The 22,237-nt window shown below is 48.3% G+C and overlaps 1 protein-coding gene across 3 annotated transcripts in view; it reads left to right on the forward strand.

Annotated features, from left to right (window-relative positions):
* HCK (HCK proto-oncogene, Src family tyrosine kinase) overlaps positions 1 to 22,237 on the forward strand; it is a 40,300-nt gene that overhangs the window by 14,647 nt on the left and 3,416 nt on the right. The window contains exons 2-12 of one of the 3 annotated variants that reach the window (XM_025469670.3): positions 772 to 889; positions 3,650 to 3,692; positions 3,991 to 4,090; positions 4,882 to 4,980; positions 8,349 to 8,452; positions 11,379 to 11,528; positions 11,847 to 11,999; positions 13,552 to 13,731; positions 15,158 to 15,234; positions 20,814 to 20,967; positions 21,869 to 22,000. In XM_025469670.3, the coding sequence (XP_025325455.1) occupies positions 773 to 889; positions 3,650 to 3,692; positions 3,991 to 4,090; positions 4,882 to 4,980; positions 8,349 to 8,452; positions 11,379 to 11,528; positions 11,847 to 11,999; positions 13,552 to 13,731; positions 15,158 to 15,234; positions 20,814 to 20,967; positions 21,869 to 22,000 (1,309 nt within the window). In that variant the 5' untranslated portion in view covers position 772. The remainder of the gene's footprint in view (positions 1 to 771; positions 890 to 3,649; positions 3,693 to 3,990; positions 4,091 to 4,881; positions 4,981 to 8,348; positions 8,453 to 11,378; positions 11,529 to 11,846; positions 12,000 to 13,551; positions 13,732 to 15,157; positions 15,235 to 20,813; positions 20,968 to 21,868; positions 22,001 to 22,237) is intronic. The other 2 variants (XM_035705671.2, XM_025469669.3) reach the window with 2 other exon arrangements.

A 22,237-nucleotide genomic window follows, 5' to 3' on the forward strand; every position in this document is an offset into this window, starting at 1 on the left:
AAAGAAGGAAGAAAGAAAAGGAGAGAGGGAGGGAGGAAAGAAACTATTATAAGGCAGTTATAAAATGATACAAGGAATATGATGCCTTGACTATTATTTAGCTAGACTGAGCCATATTATGTGATCTCATCTTGGTCATTTAATATAAAATGGTAATATATTATATAATAATAGTATAGTTTCACTATAATGTTTGCTCTGAGTTCCATGCTCTGCTAAGTATTTCCCCACCTACATGTTTTCTCATCCTTCCAATACCTCGAGAATATGTGGTATCATTACCATCTCCACTTTGCTGATGAGGAACTGAGACTGGGGAGCAGGGAGAGTGATGAATGAGGTGTTGATGGGTGGAGGGGCCAAGTGTCAGCTCAAGGTTTTCTAATCCCAGAACCTGTGGTGCCTACCACCCATGCTGCTCTAAGGCTCTGCATGCTGAATGATGATGATCCTCATGACTTATTCTCTGAATAAACTCCCCATTGCAGAGGTCCTTGGTAGCATGATCCTATGACAACTTGCCAACTCCGTGTGGGTATATGGCAGACATGGACGTGGGGAAGCCCAACAGTGGCAAGGGCAGAGTGGGCTCTATGTGGCAAGGGTGGGACTGAATGCAGCTGGCAGGGGCAATGGGTTGGGGGGTGGGGGGGAGACAGGGTAGGGGAAAGGGAGCCAGCCTGAGGGCAGGCGGCCTGGAATCCAGCATCCAAGACTCCCCTGTATGGGGCTCGGGGCAAACCAGGCTCACTTCCCTTCTCTCTGATGCAGGATGGGGTGTATGAAGTCCAAGTTTCTCCAGGACAGAGGCAAGGTCTCAAAAACTGAGCCCAGCGCCAACTCACACAGCCCTGTGTATGTGCCAGATCCCACATCTGCAAACAAGCGGGTGAGTGGGGGAAGAAAAGGGGGGTCAGTAGCCTGAAGGACTGCCCCATGCCGTCCCAAATTGCCCTAACAGTCTCCTGTTTTCCTGAGGGTCAGCAGGGTATGTTTGGGGTGACATGGAGCTGACTCTTCACCAGCAGTGCCCTAACTCTCTGGGACAAGTCTGCACCAAGGACCTAGGGCAATGACATCACTCCTCCTTGTCCAGCTGTCCAGGCCTTCTTGGCCCCTCAGCCTCGGCTCCAGGGACCAGGTCCCAGTGGGCACAGCAGAGGCCCCAAGCCTGGGTGGTAGCATGAGCAGTGCAGAGAAGAGTCAGTGACCTGACCAGTAACAGCAGCAGTTGAAGTAATGATAGTAATGATAATATCAGTGCCATAGCAATAACCATAACAACATTGTAACAGCAAGACCAGTGGGAATATAGTGGCAAGCGCAGATGCAGTAAATAAGAGAAGTGGTCATACTAGTAGAGGCTATTTGCTTACTTATCTTCTGCATATGCAGGGCTTATGAGGCACCAAGTGCTGACCTAAATGCTGTATGGTTATTAACATCTTAAAGCCTCACAGTAATCCTAGGTCATGACTCTTATTATACAGGTGAGACCCGGAGCTTAATAATTTGCCGAAGGCCATGGATTGTAAGGGGTAGGGGCAGGAGTCAAACCTGGCAGTGCAAGCTCCAAAGTACCAGTGGATGGAGCAGGAAAAACTAGGCGGAAGCCAAATGTTAATGAGGAAAGTAGTCAGGGCAGTACTAGTGGTGATAATGGGAGCCATAGTTGTCACGGCAGTGGTACTACTTGTCCTGTAGTTGTGAGAGTGATACAAGAGTGGCAATAGAACGAACAGTGGTGTTAACAGTAACAGAACTAGTGAAGGTGGTGATGGTACTATAGCAGCAGGAACGGTTGTAATAATCATACCATTCTTGGACCACCTGCCATGTTTGAGGCACTGGGGTAAGGTGTTTCTTCTATATCATTAGTAGAAAAAACTGAGAGGCAGGAGGTATGGAACTTTAAAGCCACTAGGACTCAAAGAAGGGAAATGCCTTCTGGGAGTCACACAGCTGGGAACAGCAGAGCCAGGTCTTTCTAACCCCAAGGCCGGGGCTCTCTCTGGAATCCTGCAGTCCATGCCCTTATCTGAGCTCATCTAGGGAAACATAGCCTCTGCTTGCTGCCTCAAGGGGCAAGGGTGTACTCCTTCCTGGGGCAGGCCCTCAGAAAGTTCTTCCTCAGATGGAAGGGAAGCCTCTTGTCTCATAATGCTTATGCCTTGTTCCCAAACCTACCCCTTAGCCCTGTACCAAATACAAACAGTCCCTTTGCCCTATGACAACCAGTTGAGAATGAAGGCAAAGACCTTACCCCAAACCACCCATTCCTTCTAAATCATTTTTCGCATGACATGGCTTCCTGCCCACCTTCCATTCTGCTTGCCCTTCTCCAGGCATGGTATCTAGAACAGGACTAATTCATGGAATAAGGGAATAGTGGAATAGTCACCTCCCTCCCTCTGACACTTGACCTCTATTAATACCTCCCGATTATATGAGCTTCTCACTCCAGTGACATCCTGAACTGACATCCTAAGCCCTAAGTCACTCCCAGATCTGTTCTTTCCTAACCTGCGTGGCCCTGGGCCCTCTCTATGGTTAGGGCTTCAGGCTCTCTGAGGCCTTCTAGCTTGGCACCAATGGAGGGCAGGGAGTTTTCTCCCACTAGTTTTTGGTTGTCTCCTGAGCATCAGACTTAAGGGATGCTATTATCAGTCATTTGTTGTTCTCCTACAGGGCATTAGTTCAGTGGTAAGTTAGTAAGTGTTCTTCAGAGAAAGGGTTCCCAGGCCAAATCAGTTTACAAAACATGGGGCAAAACAGGCTCCTTCCCTGTGGGAGTCCTCAAAGCTTTGTGAATCTTGATGGGCTTTATGGGTCTCCCCTTAAAAAGACATACCTGTCATAGTTTCCCACACTTGTTTTTCTAAGTTTAGTTGTGTGAGACACAAACACATTGCCCTTGAAAAAGAAAAATCATAAATAACAGTTAAAGCTACAGTTTCTTCTGACCTATGTCCCCCTCCCCAGTGGTATCACATCCCTCCCCAGAGGCATCAACTCTTGTGGTGTCAGTGTGGATCCTTGCAAACTTGTTTCCAAGAATTTACACTCACACATATACAGTATATGTCCACCGAATGTATGTGTGTGTACATGATCTCTATAAATATATCATGTTTCTCATTCAGAAGAACTAGCTTTGTTCACTCAACAATGTATTTTTAAGACCTAGTTGAGCATAGAATGAAGTTCCATCTCCCTGAGGGCTGTTTAGAGCACCATGGTGAGAGTGCCAAGGGAAAGAAGCCAGTTCCCCTCTGGATGAACACTTAGATCCTTTCATACACATAATGGAGCCTTTATGCATGGGATGTGTTGGTAGACCTACAGTTTCTTCAAACATATCTTAGAAAACACTGATCTGGACCAACCCCTTCTCCATATGTCAAGGAGGGAGACAAGCCAGTGTCCCCCAGGATGTCCAAGGCCAAAGCTACAACCCAAGACACCTGGATCCTTATGGTGCCCCTGATGTGCGCTGTGACCTCCCATATATCCCCAACCCTCTTGGGTCTTCCTCCCTTGATACACAGAGCTGGGATGAGATACTCTTGGGTATCCTTTTTGACACAGACCTTCTGTAGCTCCCCACACAGTATCAGATTCATCCCCTTCTCTCATTTCTTCCCCACAGCGTCCTGATCACAGTAACGACAACCTACCAGGGTCCAAGGAAGGTATGTATCTGACAAATATGTGGTGGAGTCTTGTGTTAAGTAGAGGATTAGGTTGGGTTCTCAGAGTTTAAGGCAAAAATCCCAAACAGTCAAAACCACCCTTGCAAACCCTTTAACTTGCTCCCAAAGTATTTTGTGCAAACTATTTTGTTTCTATTACACTGTCTAGGACTTATACCATGAGACAGACATGTCAGTGGGTCCAGGGCTGGGTGCCAGTTGTTGGGATAGGAAACACTCAGGGTTGTGGTAGTGCTCAGATAAAGCCTCACCATCCCATGTATCTCTCTTCCAACAGGTCCTGATGACATAATTGTGATCGCCCTGTATGATTATGAGGCCATTCACCATGAAGACCTCAGTTTCCAGAAGGGAGATCAGATGGTGGTCCTGGAAGAGTGAGTCTCTCTATCCCACTTCTAAGGCATAGCTACCTTCAATACTCAATCATGCTCTCTTTTGTGTTTCAGTAAAGAACCTGAGCTATCTTATATTAGGGAGTATAACGGCTGATAAAAACCTGATAATAATAGAGGATGAAGGGTTTGGTTAACCTGGATAAGAGTAAGTACACAAAGGAGCTTGTGTGCTTACTAGTGGTGTACATCCAGGCAACAATGAACCGGTGAAAGTGCTTTTTCAGGGAAGCCTTTCTCAGGCTCCTGTAATTAAGCTACAGGTGTATGGACCAGACCCTCCTGAGATACCTTTGCATTCAGAAATCTCTGGATCTGAGTTTGCTACCTCCAGTCCCCTATATTCTGCACCATCAGTGGGTGTAGTGTCATTGTGTGCTGGAGCTCAAGAATGGGAGTGGTTATGCTTGGTCAGACCACTCCCTGTGGCTCTTGGCCCACAATGAGTCTTCCATGGGCACAGGGCCCCATGCCCTAAGTACGGACCCCTGCAAGTCCAGGGGGAAAGAGTGGGGCCAGGGACCTAGGGCTGTGGGCTGTGAATGCAGGAACCAGGCTTGATTCTAGACCCTCAGATGCACAGTGGGGACTGTGGTAAAGATCCCTACCCTAACTGTGGAGTGCATGCTGGGGGCCCAGGCAGTGGTGACCCTGCCCTTTACCCTATCAGCTTCCTGGGGTTGGGGGGTATCCTAGGCCAAGGCTGGGGGACCCAAGAAGAACCAGGGGAATCTCTCTGCTTCCTGACTCCTTTGCTCACTTCCTGTCCTCAGGTCTGGGGAGTGGTGGAAGGCTCGATCACTGGCCACCCGGAAAGAAGGCTACATCCCAAGCAACTACGTCGCCCGCGTTGACTCTCTGGAGACAGAGGAGTAAGTATTCCATTTTTCTTGCCCTACAGAAGGAAGTATGAGCAAAATCAGGTTTGTTCCTGCCTCGGGGCTTTTACACTTACTATCTCCCCTGCCTGACACACTCTTCCTAGGGATCTCTACTTGCCTGGCTCCTTCTCACCCTTCAGGTCTCAAAGAGGCCTTCCTCAACCACGCTGTCTAAAGCAGATCCCCTCTGGGACTCTGCCTCCCAGGGAGACCTGTTTTATTCCCTTCTGCACACTTCTCGCTAGCAAAAGCAATCTTGTTTCTGTGGTTGCTCACATGTTCACTGTCTGCCTCCCCCACTAGATGGGAGCATTTGAGGACAGAGACCTTGTCTGTCTGCAAGTGTATCCTCAGCACAGGCTGGCATGCAGTAGGTGCTCAATAAATACTTGTTGACTGAAGTCATGCCAAAGAGGGACTTCTGAGAGGCAAGGCTGCCCGCACCTGGTCAGTCATCCCTCATTTGGTTCAGTGTAAATATGTGCCTGCATGGCACCAGTGCCCGAGAGGCAGCTGCAAGAACCAAAAAGACACAGCACACCCCAGCCCTCATAGAGCTCCCTGTAACCCAGAGGGCTAGGCTGCAGGTTCTTCTCCATGTCTAGCTTGACTCTGAAGACACAGTTATACGGCGTGTGTGCATCCATCCCACCATCCAACAGACATTTGTTGAGCATCCAGCAGCCCTGTTCTAGGGACACGAGGTGACTCAGACAGGGTTCCTCCCTGGAGAGGCTCACAGCATGGTGGTGAGTGGCAAGTAAAACAATGGCCATGCTGCAGGGCGACGACAGGTCTCATTCAGAGCCAGCCATTCAAAAAGTTAAGACATGGCAGTCCCTAGAGTTTTATATCCCCTGCCTCCTCCCTCCGGCTAGATGGTATGGCTAGATGGTATTGAGGGTTTGAAATGCCGACCTAATTAAAAATGAAAATGTTTGGGCTTTTCCCATCTTACAGTCATGCCCTTCTTAGTGCACAGGGTACACAAAGTGCTGTGAAAAGTCTCCCCTGTCCTACCACTGACCCTTGTGTCTGGGGCCACCCCAGGGCTCTGCTCCCAGATTCCAGGATCTCAACACACACAGAATCCTTGCACCACACCTCTCCCCGCAGCCTGAGAGGAGGCGCCATCTGGATGGTACTCCCCAAAGGCGACAAACTTGCTGTGTGCAAAAGGCAGGGTACAGACATGTATGATGGGTTATCATTTGCGAACAAAAGGGGATAACCTAAATGGTGGTTCTCAGACTTGAGTGCGTCAGCATCACCTGGAGGGCTGGTTAAAAGGCTGATTTCTTAGCCCTGCTCTGCAACTGTCTGATTCAGAATTTGCATTTCTAATAAGTTCTCAGGGGAGGCTGCTACAGGTCCAGGGACTCACCTGGAGAACCACTGACATGAATATAGACATATCAGGCTTGCAGAATGCACTCACAGGTTCTTGTGTCTGCATCAAGAAACCACCAACAGAGAGGGTGCCTTTGGGGAGGGGAGTCAGGGCATTGGGAAGCCGGGGCAGGGGGGTGGGGATCTTATGTTCTCCCCCTCCTTGAAATAGACAATACTTCAAATGTTTCAAAATGCAAAGGGTGGGGAAGGATATAGAATAAAGAGTGAAAAGTCTTCCTTCCACCCTGTCCCCACCTAGCCACTTCTCCCTAGAGGCAACCAGTTCCTTATGAGTCTTCCCAAATGCTTCATACTTGTGTGAGAAAATACATGTATCTCCCTTTATTTTACACCAGTAGCAGATACTACACATGGCATTCCGCACCTTCTGTCCAGATTTTACATGAAGCACCTAGAGTGGCCTCCTTCCTTCTACAGCTGCAGTGTCCATCATGTAGATGTCCTATCGTCCCCAACTAGCGGTCACTGAAACCGCTTCCAGTCTTGGGCTATAGTGACTCTCCGGTGTATCTGTCATTTCTTCCTTATGCAAGATCCCTGAGATAACTTCCCAAGGGTGGGATTGCCAGGAAGATGGTTCTTACCAGGTACCCTGTTACATTGCTTGAATATTTCACACAGCACGACGCAGTTCACAGATGAAAGCAAAGAAGGCAAGTAGGCAGTGTCACATGGTGACTAAGAGTGTGGGCTCCAGAGTTAGACTGCCTGAAGTTGAATCTTGCCTCCACCACTTACCAGCTGTTATGACGCCAGTCAAGTAACTTGCTCTCTCCTTTCCTCAGCTTCCTCATCTATAAAATGGGGATAATCAGGACCATGATTTCCATGTAGTTGTTGGGTAGATAACAAGAACTTGATGAATGTTAGCTGTCTTTCTTCCCCAGTTGATACAGAGGAAGCAGAGGCCCAGAGAGGGAAAGCGACTTGCTCAAAGTCACACAGCAGATCTGTGGCAGATGCAAGGCTAGCTGACCTTGGGTCTGGAACGTTTTTCCATTACAGCACACAAACTACTCCTCACCCAGCTGAGGATAGGAATGGATTTGACTCCTATTGATGCTGCTGCTTGGACTTTTTCTACTCAATATCCCAAATATCCAGAGAGAAAAACAAAAAGGTCCAAGGATATGGCCCCAAGTATAAAATTCTTTGAAACCTCACATTTTAGCGTGAAAATTCATGTTGACTTTATATCCAACTTTGCACACACAGAAGAGGATACATTGTAAAGTTTACGAACCTCAGCCTCCCCACTCACATGGACCTGAGACCCTGAGAGGATGGTCATGTACGCCTGTGAAATTTGCAAAAGCAAGATTTTGACCACAGTTGGTTAAGACTGCTCTATCTTACCAGTTTTTCTTTTTTAAAGATTTTATTTATTTATTCGTGAGAGATACAGAGAGAGAGAGAGAGAGAGAGAGAGAGAGAGGCAGAGACACATGCAGAGGGAGAAGCAGGCTCCATGCAGGGAGCCTGATGTGGGACTCGATCCCGGGTCTCCAGGATCACGCCCTGGGCTGAAGGCAACGCTAAACCGCTGAGCCACCCGGGCTGCCCTATCTTACCAGTTTTTCTATCCATCACCATATACTTCACATTGGGTGGCATTGGAATGACCCATGGGCATTTTGTATTTGTAATACTGTGTTCTTTTTTTCGAAAAAAAGTTTTTCCTTTTCTTTTCAAAGAGTTTTGGGGGACCTCTTTCCTTTGGTATTTTGGTATTTTTCTTAAAGAAAGCTCCCCAAACTGCATAAGTTTCCATCTCAGCAAACTGGCTTCACTCTTGGTAAAATGTCTGTTTTGATATCAAAAGAATGGTTCTTTTTCCCAAAGGATCTTGTGGGAAAATCCATGCTGCGGGAAGCCAGGTTCTTGGTATCTCCGTGCCAGGACCGCCTACCCTGGGTTCACATGCTACTCCTGCCCCTTTCCACCAGGTGGTTCTTCAAGGGCATCAGCCGGAAGGATGCAGAGCGCCAACTCCTGGCCCCCGGCAACGTGTTGGGCTCCTTCATGATTCGGGACAGCGAGACCACCAAAGGTGACGCCAGCCCTCCCCACCCTGCCCTGCCCTGCAGGGGTACCCTGAGCATGACTGGCCACCACTCTCCCTCTGTAAATGCCCTGGGGCAGGGGGGTGCTGAGTGACTCCCCCAGGCACCAGACAGTCAAGTTTTCTCCTGCCCTTTGCTGGAGCCTGGTTTGGGTCTTCTCAGCCTCTGTAGTTCCTGGCTGGGTCCCTGGAAGCAGGCCCAAGGGGTCATGGACCCCCAAAACTAATATTCTGTTGAAGCTTGATCTTCAGTAGCTTGTATTACTTAAAATACTCATCACAATAGATCTTGTCCGCAAACCTGATCTCCCTCCTCCCATAAGGAGAGGGTAGACCAGGCGGCAAGAAGAGCCCCAGGCCAGCCTCCTGGAAGACTCTGCTTCAACTGGCTCTTTTGATGTTTTTTGGATGTTTTGATGTTGGCAAACTATTTCCTGAAATTCCTGTGCTGGGAAGGTGGCTTTCTGCCAAGTTGGTGCACAGGAAGCAAGAACAGTACCCCCCAAACATAACATAACTCAAACTCGCATCAGTTGAGGCTAATTTTCCCAAAGGAAAGGATGTCAATAAGGAGTCTTGGGATTTCGGACTTCACACATGGAGTGCATCTTTTCTAATACATTTAGTCTCAAAGCTGCTTGCTTCCAATCAATCAAGTAAATTGTATAAAGTGTGACCTCACAGTACCCTGAGCAAACAGTCTTGCGGACGTCCATCAAAGGCATCTGTGTGGCCTTCTACTCTACCCCTAGATACCCAAATTGACCAAGCCTGAACGTGATAAGATAATGCCACTCACAACCAATGTTTCAAGCCAGTGAATATTTAGACTTTATTTGCTCCCACCCAACAAGTCCCCTTTCAAGCCTCAGGGCAAGGGAAATAGGGCAAAAAGACAAAGCTGTACACACAGGCCCCGGCTTCTACTCTCCAGCTACTCCCAGGATAGCTGGGGGGTTGACTAGGCTGGTCCATCCTGCAGATAGGGACAGGGAAGCCAAAGAAACGCAGACCCCCACTCCCCCCACCCCACCCCCCCAGACCTGCAGGGCAGGAAAGTCAGCCTGGTTCACTCTCACAGCTCCTTAGAAGTGGAGCAGAGGGGCCAGTAGAGCCAATTTAATAAAACTGGCACCACAAGTGCCCTGAATCCCATCCCAGAGCTTCTTGGGTTCCTCCCCACCCCATCTAGTGTCAGCCAAGCCAGCCTCATCTTGGCCAAGCAGAGTGGCAAAGAGTGGGGCCCGGAGCCAGCTTCCTGGGTTTGAATTCTGACTCTGCCACTTCGCAACTGCATGACTGCAAGTGAGTTAGCTTATCTGCTTGGACCTCGGTCTCCTTGCCTGTAAAATGATGGTGATCTAAAATGTCTACCTTGTGGGGTTATTAATTCATTATAATGAATAACATAATTCATTATATTCATATAATTATAATTCATTAGAGTGATCACTATTCATATGCACTCAGTTTATGTGGTTGAAGTTCTTAGAACAGTGGCTGGCATGTATGGTCATTTGTTATCCATGCAACAATTTAAGCCTCCCCAAAAGCCTGTGACATAGAGCACACATTGCACACAGAGCAAACTGAGAGCCAGAGAGGCTAATAGCTTGCCCAAGGACACACAGCTTGCAAATGGCAGAAGCATGGTCCCCCACTAAAACACTTGTGTGTTTCTGATCTATGTGATGTCATACACATTACATGCTTATTGCTGCTATCAAATTACCACAAACTTCATGGCTTAGAACAAGATAAATTTATTATCTTACGTTCTGGAGATCAGAAGTCTGAAATCTCACTAGGCTCAAGTCAAGGTGTCCAAAGAGCTGGTTCCTTCTAGAGGCTTCAGGAAATAATCCGATTCCTTGCCTTCGTCAGCTTTAGAGGCCACCGGCATTCCTTGGCTCATGGCCCCTTTTTCACATCCCTCTAACCTTGTGTTTCCATCTTCACCTATCCTCCTATTGACTTTTTTTTTTTAAGATTTATTTATTTATTAATGAGAGAGAGAGAGAGAGAGAGAGAGCGGCAGAGACACAGGCAGAGGGAGAAGTAGGCTCCATGCAGGGAACCCGACGTGGGACTCAATCCCAGGTCTCCAGGATCATGCCCTGGGCTGAAGGCGGTGCTAAACTGCTGAGCCACCCGGGCTGTCCCCTCCTATTGACTTTGACCTTCCCACCTCCTCTTATAAGGACCCTTGTGATTCCATCAGGCCCACCTGGACAATCCACAATAACCTCCCCATCTCCAGACCCTTAACGGGATTACATCCCCCAAGTCCTTTAACCGTGTAAGCTAACAAAGTCCTAAGTGCCAGCAATGAGGACACGGCCATTTGGGGGGGCCATTAATTCAGCCTACCACCACTACTGTTGACATTTTGTTGTTTACATTTCCAGAATCAGACCGCATTTTGTTGTTGCTGCAGATCTTTTTGTTTGTTCCATTGTTTCTGAGTAACCTATTTGCGGATCTGATGTGGTGTGTTGGCCTTTGCAACAGATGATAGATAGATCGAGATAATGAAGACGCTGATTGAGGCCAACATTTGCTTGAGTGTTCACACTCTGAGTGCTTTAGAGCATTACTTCTTTTAATCATCAGGTAATGTGAGGAGATACGGAGATATGCTGACCAAGCCCATCATACAGATAAGGAAGTCGAGGCACAAAGTGGTGACAGAATCACTAGTTCAGAGCCTCACAGCTGGACATGGAGGAGGCTGGACGAGAGCCCGGACAGCCGGACTCCACAACCCACTATTACCCTGTCCCCGCTGCCTGGGGGCTCACACGGTGCCAGCAGGGGCCTTTCAGGGGTGCCAGGAGCAGGTGTCAGGATGCTGACATGAGGTGGCAGGGCTCTGAGATCCCACAACTGAGGGGTTTCCCTCCGGCCATTACAGGAAGCTACTCTTTGTCTGTGCGAGACTACGACCCCCAGCACAGGGACTCGGTGAAACATTACAAGATCCGGACCCTGGACAGCGGAGGCTTCTACATCTCCCCACGGAGCACCTTCAATAGCCTGCAGGAGCTGGTGGCCCACTACAAGAGTGAGTCCTGCCCAGGATGCATCATAACTAGGGTGGGGACCTGTCTCCCCGGAATCCTAGTGAAGGGTGAGGTGTGCTGCAGCCTCTGGAGCCTGCTGAGCTCTTCCTGACCCACCCCAAAGAGTTGCTTTGATTTTCCTGAAGTCTTAGGCCTATTGAGCAGGAGGGTTGAGGTGGCATGTCATCATGCTCTGTGCTCTTGTCCCCAGTGGTGGCAATCCATTGGAACATTGGCCCCGGGCAGTGGACGGGGCAGGGAGGCCTCCGAGAGGAAGCCTCTGGTTGGCTGCCCTCGACTGACCAGGAGCTCTGTTCCAGAGGGGAGTGATGGACTCTGCCAGAAGCTGACAGTGCCCTGCGTGTCCTCCAAGCCCCAGAAGCCATGGGAGAAAGATGCCTGGGAGATCCCCCGGGAATCTCTCAAGCTGGAGAAGAAACTCGGAGCTGGGCAGTTTGGGGAAGTGTGGATGGGTAAGGACCCAGGGCCAGAGGGTGGTGGGAGGATGGGATGAGGGAGGTCTTTGCTTTCAGGAACAGCCTGAGGCAAAGTGGGGATGCCACCCAGGGTAGAAGGGGAGATTTGAATAACCATAAAGGAGCAATTCCTCTGATAGTAATCACATTGTCCTGCTATGCAAACACTGATTTGCCTTTGAGGCCAGGCTTGTTGGGCTCCAGATCTTCCTTCTGGGAAGGAGGAGTCCTGGGTGAGGGATCTGCTCCTTCTCCCTTGTATGGAGCTGGGGTGGCCCACCAGTTTGGTTGAGATAATCAGAGACCTCTTAGGATGAAGAAAACTAAGAGTAGGGAAATGTAGTTTGGAGATTTCCAGGCAAGTTGATGTTGGCAACAGATGAGTAAGCAGCTCTGAGCACCCGTCATGTACCCAGGACCATGCTAGGGCATTGTGGGGTACCCAAAAGGCACGGGCCATCCCTGCTGTCCTGCTCCTAATAACTTGAGAACAATGATGCCTGCTTTGCAGAATGTGGGGGAGATGCAGTGCCTGGCCCAGGGCCTGATGCATTCCACCATGTTTCACATGGGAGCGAAGACAATTTACAGAGATGCAAACAATTCAGCCAGAAAAAATCTGTTTAAAATCCACTCGTTTCAACTACATTTACCAAGACCTTGCTGTGTGCCAAGCATTGAATAAGAGAATGTGGCAAAGAAAGTATAGTGAAGCATGCAAAATGGATCTGAGTGATAAGGTTGGAAAACCAAAAATATTATATAATTATGTAAATAATTATATATTATGTAAAAATATTATATAATTATATTATATTATATTAGGCCTTAGCTTCTCACTACAGGAAGACCCCAAATCTAGATTTAAGTTTCCTGGCAGCCAAGGCAAAAATGGAAGCAAAAATAATTAAGAGATTTACAAGAGCAACAAGATGAACCAGGGGTGGGTTGGGTTGAGTCCCTGTGCTAGGAGCAGGATCTGGGTGCTTGAGATTGATTAATAGGCAGGCTGACTGGTGCACAAAAGGCAAGGGGGAGTTTGGTGGATGAGGCTGGCAAGGTGGGTGAGGCCAAATCCTACAGGGCCTTGTGGACCATGGTGAGACTGGTCATTTCATTGAGGGCAGTGTTAAGATTAAAATATTTTAAGCAGAGATGGTATGTGTGTATATCAGTAAGTGACAAACAAAGGTGGTGTGTGTGTGCATGTGTGTGCACGCAGGTAACAATCTGAGTGATGTTTTGAGTTTATTCTTTAATTCCTACAATAGTTTCTGGAAAGGCAGTGCTGATCATTTCCACTTTGCAGATGAGGAAATCACAGTTCAGAGAAGTTAAGTGACTTGCCCAAGGGCACAGAGCTAGGAAGTGGTGAACCAGACTTCTGACCTACATCTTTCCAAGGCCGAAGCCTGCATCTCCTTTTCCCTCTCTGAGGGCTGAGAGGAGCAGGGAAGGTGTCCCAGAGGAAGCAGGTCTGTGGCTGGGCCTTCCAGGGCTGGGGGAAGGAGCAGAGGGTTCTGACCACCTGTCCCCTCTCCTGTTCCAGCCACCTACAACAAGCACACCAAGGTGGCCGTGAAGACGATGAAGCCAGGGAGCATGTCTGTGGAGGCCTTCCTGGCAGAGGCCAACCTGATGAAGACTCTGCAGCATGACAAGCTGGTGAAGCTGCACGCGGTAGTCACAGAGGAACCCATCTACATCATCACTGAGTTCATGGCCAAAGGTGCTGCACTCTGGGGGCTGAGGGCGGGCTGTGGCTCATACTAGTCACCTGCAGACTCAAAGGTGACCCTGACATGGTTCTTGCCCTCCAGATGCCTCAGTCTGGCCAGGGGCCCTTCTAGCAAGTACCCACTGAACTTGAGTACTTGGGCCTTCACAAGCAATGGCCCAGCCCTCCTGGTTAACGGGGTGAAACCATAAAGGGGATGCCAGGGGAAGGGGAGCTCATGGGATTACAAGAGAGGGCAATGGGGCCAGAACCCCACTGGGTGAAGGTAGAAGAGGCCTATGGGCTCACGATAAGCCTTCAAAGCTTGGGGCAGCTTCCTGCCTCACAAGCTGTCTTCCTGGGGTAGACCCATGCCCTGGAATTAAGAGTTGGCAAAGCATTTGTTTTGAGCTTCCCCCACCCTGCCAGCCCACAATCCAAGGTTTCCAAGGGATTTTTTTTTTGGCCACCACTTCACATCCATCTTCAATCCTTGCCCATTTTTTGATGAACACAAACATCTCACACAACCTCATTTGGTGCAATTCTGAAATCTCAAAAACGCTTTCGGTGTTCTAAATACACAGTTCTTCCAGCGCTGTGAAAGCACGGCCCCAGTCAGCCATCCAGACTTAGAAAGTGATCTCGGTCAAAGAAATTGTGATTACCCCCTATCTAGTAATCACCAAGTCATTTTTAAAACACTCAAATTCTAGTTCACAAACACTAGGACTGGTAAATAAAGACTTTTATTTATTTATTTACTTACTTATTTAAAAAAATATTCTATTTATTTATTCATGAGAGACACAGAAAGAGAGGCAGAGACACAGGCAGAGGGAGAGGCAGGCTCCATGCAAGGGGCCCAACGTGGGACTCACACCCGGGAATCCGGGATCACGCCGAGTCAAAGGCAGGTGCTCAACCGCTGAGACACTCAGGCGTCCCTACTTATTTTAGTTTTTAAGATTTTATTTATTTATTCATGAGAGACACACAGAGAGAGACAGAGACATAGGCAGAGGGAGAAGCAGGCTCCATGCAGGGAGTCCGATGTGGGACTTGATTCCAGGACTCCAGGATCACTCCCTGAACCAAAGGCAGATGCTCAACTGCTGAGCCACCCAGGCGTCCCAAAGACTTTTATTTAAATACATTACTATGAAAAAAAAATTACTATGGGGACACCTGGGTGGACTCAGTCGTTGAGCATCTGCTCAGGTCATGATCCCCGGGTCCCCGGATCGAGTCCCACATTAGGCTCCCCGCATGGAGCCTGCTTCTCCCTCTGCCTATGTCTCTGCCTCTCTGTGTCTCTCATGAATGGATTAATTATTTAATTAATTAATTAATCTTAAAAAAATCCATTACTCTGAACAATTTTAACCATAGACCAAAGCAGTGTGAGCAGTATGTGTTGCTTCTCATCTCCCCATAGGAAGCCTGCTGGATTTCCTGAAAAGTTCAGAGGGCAGCAAGCAGCCATTGCCAAAACTCATTGACTTCTCAGCCCAGGTGAGAGTCTACAGGAGGATGTCAGTGGGGAGGGGACAGGAATTCAATGATTTATTTAACACATGTTTATTGGACAGGCACTATAATAGTGCCAGCAGTAACAGCTAACATGCGCTTAGCACTCCATATGAGTGTACAGTTGACCCTCAAACAACGTGAGTTAGGACTGTGATGGGTCCACCTATAAGCAGATTTTTTTTTTATGAACAGAGTACAGTACTCTAAATGTATGTTCTCTTTCTTATGATTTCCTTAATAACATCTCCTCTCTAGCTGACTTTATGGTAAGGATATGGAGTGTAATACATATAACATACGAAACACATATTTATCAATTGCTTATGGTATTGGTGAGGCTTCTCATCAGCATTAGGGTATTAGTAGTTAAGTTTTGGGGGAATCAGAAGTTATATGTGGGTTTTTCGCTGTGCAGGGGTTGGCACCCCTAGCCCTTACATTGTTCAAGAGTCAAATGTCCACTTTTTTGTATGTGTCTTGCAGATATTAACTCATTTGGTCCTCACATCAACTTTAGACAGTGGGATTTTTAAAAAAAATTTTTTTTTAAATTTATTTATTTATGATAGTCACAGAGAGAGAGAGAGAGAGGCAGAGACACAGGCAGAGGGAGAAGCAGGCTCCATGCACCGGGAGCCTGATGTGGGATTCGATCCCGGGTCTCCAGGATCGCGCCCTGGGCCAAAGGCAGGCGCCAAACTGCTGCGCCACCCAGGGATCCCCTAGACAGTGGGATTTTTATTATCTATTCTTTTTTTTTTTTTTTTTAAGATTTTATTTATTGATTTGAGAGAGCATGCACACAAGGAGGGGAGGGCAGAGGGAGAGGAGAAGCAGACTCTATCCCAGGACTCTGGGATCACAACCTGAGCTGAAGGCAGATGTTTAACTGACTGAGCCACCCAGATGCCCCTTTGTTATTTATTCTTATGTAACAGATTCCTCCAAAGCTTAGTAGCTTAAAACAACAGCAGTGTATTATTTCTTGTATGTTGTGTGTTGACTGGGGTTGGTTGGGTGGCTCTTCTGCTCCACGTGATGAGACTGAGGTCACTCGTGTGGATGCATTCTGTTGAGAGCTTGCCTGGGTTAGAATGTCCAACACGGTGGCTCATCCCATGGGGTGTCTCTCCTGTGGCTCCTCATCACTCAGTAGTCCAGCCAGAGCTTTTTTTTTTTTTAATTTATTTATGATAGTCACAGAGAGAGAGAGAGAGAGAGAGAGAGAGAGGCAGAGACATAGGCAGAGGGAGAAGCAGGCTCCATGCACCGGGAGCCCGACGTGGGATTCGATCCCGGGTCTCCAGGATCGCGCCCTGGGCCAAAGGCAGGCGCTAAACCGCTGTGCCACCCAGGGATCCCCAGCCAGAGCTTCTTTATAGCATGGTAGCTAGGTTCCAAGAGGGAGGGTTCCCAGGGGCTAAGCCCTAATGTGCAAGTACTTGTGAATCTTCTGCTCCCATCATGTTTGCTAGTTTCATTGGCCAAAGTATGGCCCATGGCCCAGCCCCAGGTCAGTGTGGGAGGAGGCTGCACAAGGGCATGAGTCTCAGGAGGCACAGTCCATTGGGGGTCACCAATGTAACAGTCCACCCACAGGTAGGAAATTGTCATCCCGTTTTACAGAATAGGAAAGTAAGGCATCGAAAAGAAGTTGAGTATAGATGAGGAAACTGAGGCCCAGTGAGGTGAAGTAGTTTGCCTAAATTACTGTGTTGATGTCAGGGGATCCAGCGGTGAATGAAATGGAGAGTATTTCTGTCCTCCCAGAGTTTATAGACATTAGACAACTGAATCTCCAAGACACCCATTATGCAAGTGGTCCCGGCTCAGTAGTTGAAGGATGCAGTATCCAGCAAATTAAATAATGTATACAAACCCCAGGAACACTTCTTAAAATCCCATTTTCTCTCTCATCTTCCTCTCACTCTCTTCAGCTCCTCTTACCCCCGGCTTGAGTGCTTTTCGCATCTGTCCTCTCTCATCCTCTCCTCTCTGTGGGAAAACAGGAGAAGAAAGGGATGCTGTGGGAGGACATGGCTGGAGTGTTCAGCCTGGTCCAGGAGCAACCCAAGAAGGCTTCCCAGAGGAACTGGCTTCTGGGCTGAACCCTGAAGGATGAGTGGAAGTTAGGCAGCTGAATTGGAGAGAGGAGGATATTCTAGATGGAAGAAACAGCCAGTGCAAAACCCATGGGGAAAAGCAAAAGAACTGAGCCTGGGCAGCTGGTACCTGGGGCTGGCATAGATAAGAGGGGTGTAGTTTGCAGCCAAGAGGGTGTTAAGGGAAACGGCCTAAGGCGGTGCCTTCTAGAGATCCCTAATGCAGAACTCATTTGAGTATGCAAATCCCAGGAGAAGGAGGGAATGTCCAGTGGTATTTAAAAAAGGCTTTAAATTTTGGAATCTGAAATGCCAGAGGCATATGGAAATCAAGACATTTTCACTTGAATGGGCCACATCCCTAGGGAAACAATAGCCTGGCCTGTAACTAAATTATAACCATCAAACTGGCAGAAATGTTGTTGGGGGAGAGTCAGGCTGGGCAAGGCCATTCTCCCTGCTTCACAGAGGGGAAGACAGAAGCCAAGGGAGGGAAAGAAGTTCCTGGCCCCTGTATGTCCCGGAGCAGAGGGCCCAGGGAGACCAAGAAGGCAACCTGGGGACCAGAGCTTAACCTCCAGTCTGAGAGAGGCAGGTGGTGCAGTAGAATATGCCCCAGTCCTGTCACCCACGTGCTGTGTGGGCTTTGGTGTCTTCATTTGTCAAATGAGGAAATTAGACCACATTTGTGCTTTTCAAGTTCAAAAGTCTTTTATAAAGCCATAACTCTGTTGGTCAAATGAAATCTTACACAGTAGCTGAATATTTTAAAATTTAGGTCAAAACAGCTGCTCTGATTGAAGAGAGTGCTTTTTGCTTTGCCCCCCATACTCCCCCGGAAACCCTGAGGTATCAGCAGGATTCAGTTTGAAGAGCCCCCATGAGGCCCTTCCAGCTCTGATTCTGTGGTTCCCTGATACCATCAGAAGGAAACCCAAGTTTTGTTTTGTTTTTTTTTCAAACCCAAGTTTTAATGCCCAACATCATGGCAGCCTGCTCGCTGGTCATGAAATGTCACCACTTCATCAAACCCTAGTTCTCAGACCAACCCCTGAGCCCAGTGAACCTCTCCATCATCCATTCAGGTAACAAGCCCTTGAGAAGCAACGCTGTGAAAGTGTAGGGGCTCAGGAGTCACATCGAGTTTTGGTTTTGATCCCAGCTCCGCCTGTGTAGCTTTGAGCAAGTTGCTTAACCTCTCTGAATGCCACCTTCTTCAACAGGGAGCGTTAATAGCCATGACTGAAGTGAATACTTATGTGCCAGTGTTCTACACCTTTGATGTAGGTTTAGAGGATTAATCTTCACATGACCCCTCAGAAGCAGGTTCTATTGTTGTCCTCATTTTACAGAGAAGAAAAGTAAGGTACAGAGGAGTGAAGTAGTTCAGCCAGAGCCCAGGTCCAGCTCCAGAGCTACTTGGGCATTATCCTCTGCAGTCTCCTGAATTGGGTTAACCCCACCTACCCCACTGAGGGCCTGCGAGAATCAATAACGTGAATATCTGCCCACGGGTACTAAAAAAGTGGAAACCAGCAGCATTAGTGCCTGCTCTGCCAAATCCAAGGCCAAAGCTCCAGGTAGAGTGATGGATCAGGGCACAGACTGTGAGCGGGGCTGCCGGGGTTCCACTCCTGGTCTCCACTTGGACCGGTTATTTCTCTAGGATTCAGCCTTCTTGCCTGTAGATGACTCTCCTGGGATGGCTGACAGCAACAGTACCTCCCCCAAAGCGCAGAGCAAATGCTCTTTAAGCTCAGGTATCATCTTGTAACAAATGACTAAGCTACAGTGTCTGCCACTAACATTATACCCTTGTTAGCTGCTCTCTTTGAGGACGCCTGCTAAATCGCCCTGCCCTTCGCCCTCCCCTGCCCAGGCCAGACCTCTCTTCTCCGCCCTGGCTTGCGACTCCAAAAGCAAAATCAGTCTCCAGTTTTTGTTAGAAAGTCTGAAGCCTCACACCTCCGTTCCGGTAGCTATTGGGTGCCCCCTGCTGGCCACGTCTCGCAAGTGCACCACCCGCCTGTCACCTTGAGCAGCCTTGTGTTTGGTTTGTCTTACCAGGCTCCACCCTACCCCCTACTCCCCACCCCCCCCCCCCCCCCGCCACCCCGGTGGGGTGCACCCAGCTCCAGAGCATTGGAGTTCTGCAGTAATTAGAGGCAACATGAGGCAGAAAGCCTGAAAATTCGCAGACTGGTTGGAGTCTGACATTGGGAATTTTCCTGGTGGGATGATCTGGAAAAAGTGTCCCCCCCCCCCCCACACCTCCTCGGTAAAACAGAGATTGTGATAACGTCTGTCTCGAGGAGCTCGAAGGCCAGTTCGTAAACCATAAGTGCTGTTTTCTGGATGTCTGGGTGTTAATTATAAGCCTCTTTATGAGGGTTAATGAACAAGTCCTTGAAAAAGGTCCCTAAGGAAATACCCCACATCTTTCCATCAGAGGCTTCCAGGCACCCCTTGTGAATAAGAATTCTCCACACAGTCTATTATTCATTCAGCAGCCATGATGACATTCAAATACATCAGACCATGTCAACACTCCTGCTCAAGGACTTCTACCATCTTCCCATTGTGCTCAGAATACTATCCCTTCAACCTCCTCTCCAAATCTAGAAGGTTCATCACAATCAGAAGCCTCCCTCTTAACCTCAGCTCCCCTCCCTCACCTTAGCCCCCATCTCCCTAGGCCAACTTCTGCTCAGCCACCTGTTCCATGAACACCCAAACTCATTCCTACCTCCGGGCCTTTGCACGTGATGTTCTCTCTGCCAGGAATGCTCTTATTTGATACATTTATTATTATCACCACTCAGATCTTTGCTAAAATTTTACCTCCTCAATGCAGCCTTCCCTGACCACTCAATCCAAAACAGCCCTCTACACTTCATGTCCTGCTATCCTGGTTTATCCTTGATGGCATTTACTACTTCTTGTAGGAGCCTTGCTTGGCTCACCACCTGTTTAAATAATATGTCTGGCACCCATGAGGCACTCAGTAGATATTTGTTGAATGAATAAATGAATTTTCCCTACCCAGGCTTGAGGATGAAGGAAGTACAAGAGATACAGCAGAATATGATGTTAACCTAGGTCGTCCCCCAGAAAGAGGGTTGGGAATGAGAGTATCTTATAGTGTTCTGGTGTGTGTGTGTGTGTGTGTGTGTGTGTGTCTAGGTCCTGAGGAAATCATGCCATTGTTTTTTCCTCAAAGTAGTATCTGGAAGTCTTGGAACCTCAGAGTAGCCCCTAAAGAGCCTAGGACCTGAGATTCCCCCCAGCCTAGATGAGGGGATAGAGAAATGACAGCAGGATCCTTCCACAAGAAAGGGAAAGCTGGCACACACATTTTCCTGTTTTCTCAAACTTGGATGCTCCTCTTGTATTCTTGGGTGGGACCCATCTTGGGCTGAGCCAGATGTGAAAATGAGGGTGTCTCTGTTTGGGGGGGAGATTGCAGAAGGCATGGCCTTCATTGAGCAGAGGAACTACATTCACCGAGACCTCCGAGCCGCCAACATCCTGGTCTCTGCGTCCCTGGTGTGTAAGATTGCAGACTTTGGCCTGGCGCGTGTCATCGAGGACAACGAATACACCGCTCGGGAAGGTAGGGAGCACTGCCAGGGGACCCAGAGGACCCACCTGGATGAGTTGTGAGAGTTGACAGTTAAGATATGTGTCTGTCTCCATATTAGCTGTGTGTTATTAAGCTTGATGGATTCCTTCTGGATAGAGTGTCCTGGCCCATAGACTCTGATCAATTCTAGACCGAGTTCGCCAAGCACATGTTGAAATTAAGGGTGAGAGCAACTTTATGCATAATAGACAAAAACCGGGAAGAATCCAAATATCCATGAGTAGTGGAACAGATATATAAATTGTGGTGCATTCATGCAATATAATGTGACGCAGCAATGAAAAATTACAAACCAATGCCCCATGTAACAAAATGGTTGGCTCTCACGGACAGAATATTGAAATGAAAGAGATCAGACTCCCCAAAAAGCAGATGCTGGACAGCTCCACTTTTATAAAATTCAGAAACAGGCAAACTCTTGTATGAATAGCAATGATTCATAACAGCCAAAAAAGTGGAAGAAACAAGAGCATATTGTTCGGCCACAAGAAAGGGGTGAAGTACTGAGCTACGTGCTGACCGTGGAAAAACTTTCAGAACATCATGTTAAGTGACAAAGACTGCATATTGTATGATTCCATTTATATGAGTCCTCAAGGACTCTACTCTTCAGAATCTGTAGTTCGCTGGGGTATCGGCTGAATCAACCAGGTGGCACGGAGTGTCAGCTCCCCCAGCACGCACCCCTCTGCCCACTCCTCTCCACACTAGACACCTGTCCTCAGACACACACCCCTTGCTTCTGTGGAGACCAGATTGAGGACAAATGTTAGCAGCTGTGCCCCTGTCCTATCTATTCCCTCACCCTAGCAGACACCCAGGCCTGACTGTTCCCAGACTCTTCCTGACTCTGCCCTGTCCAACCCCACAGGGGCCAAGTTCCCCATCAAGTGGACAGCTCCTGAAGCTATCAACTTTGGCTCTTTCACCATCAAGTCAGATGTCTGGTCCTTTGGTGTTCTGCTGATGGAGATCGTCACCTACGGCCGGATCCCTTACCCAGGTAGTGAAGGGGGCATCAGCTGGTAGCTGCTTCCATGGTCCAACCTGGGTCTCTTCTGTTGTCAGTGTGTCCATTCAGACAGTTCTTGATCCTTGCCCTCAACCACCCCACACCTGCCCCATCTCAGTTAAAGGTACCACCATCCACTTAGTTTCTTTTTTTTATTTTAAGATTTTATTTATTTATTTGACAGAGAGAGAGAGCAGAGAGGAGCATCAGAGAGAAAGAGGGAGGGAG

The sequence above is a fragment of the Canis lupus genome, chromosome 24, assembly GCF_003254725.2.
Source record: "Canis lupus dingo isolate Sandy chromosome 24, ASM325472v2, whole genome shotgun sequence".
Classification (NCBI taxonomy): domain Eukaryota; kingdom Metazoa; phylum Chordata; class Mammalia; order Carnivora; family Canidae; genus Canis; species Canis lupus.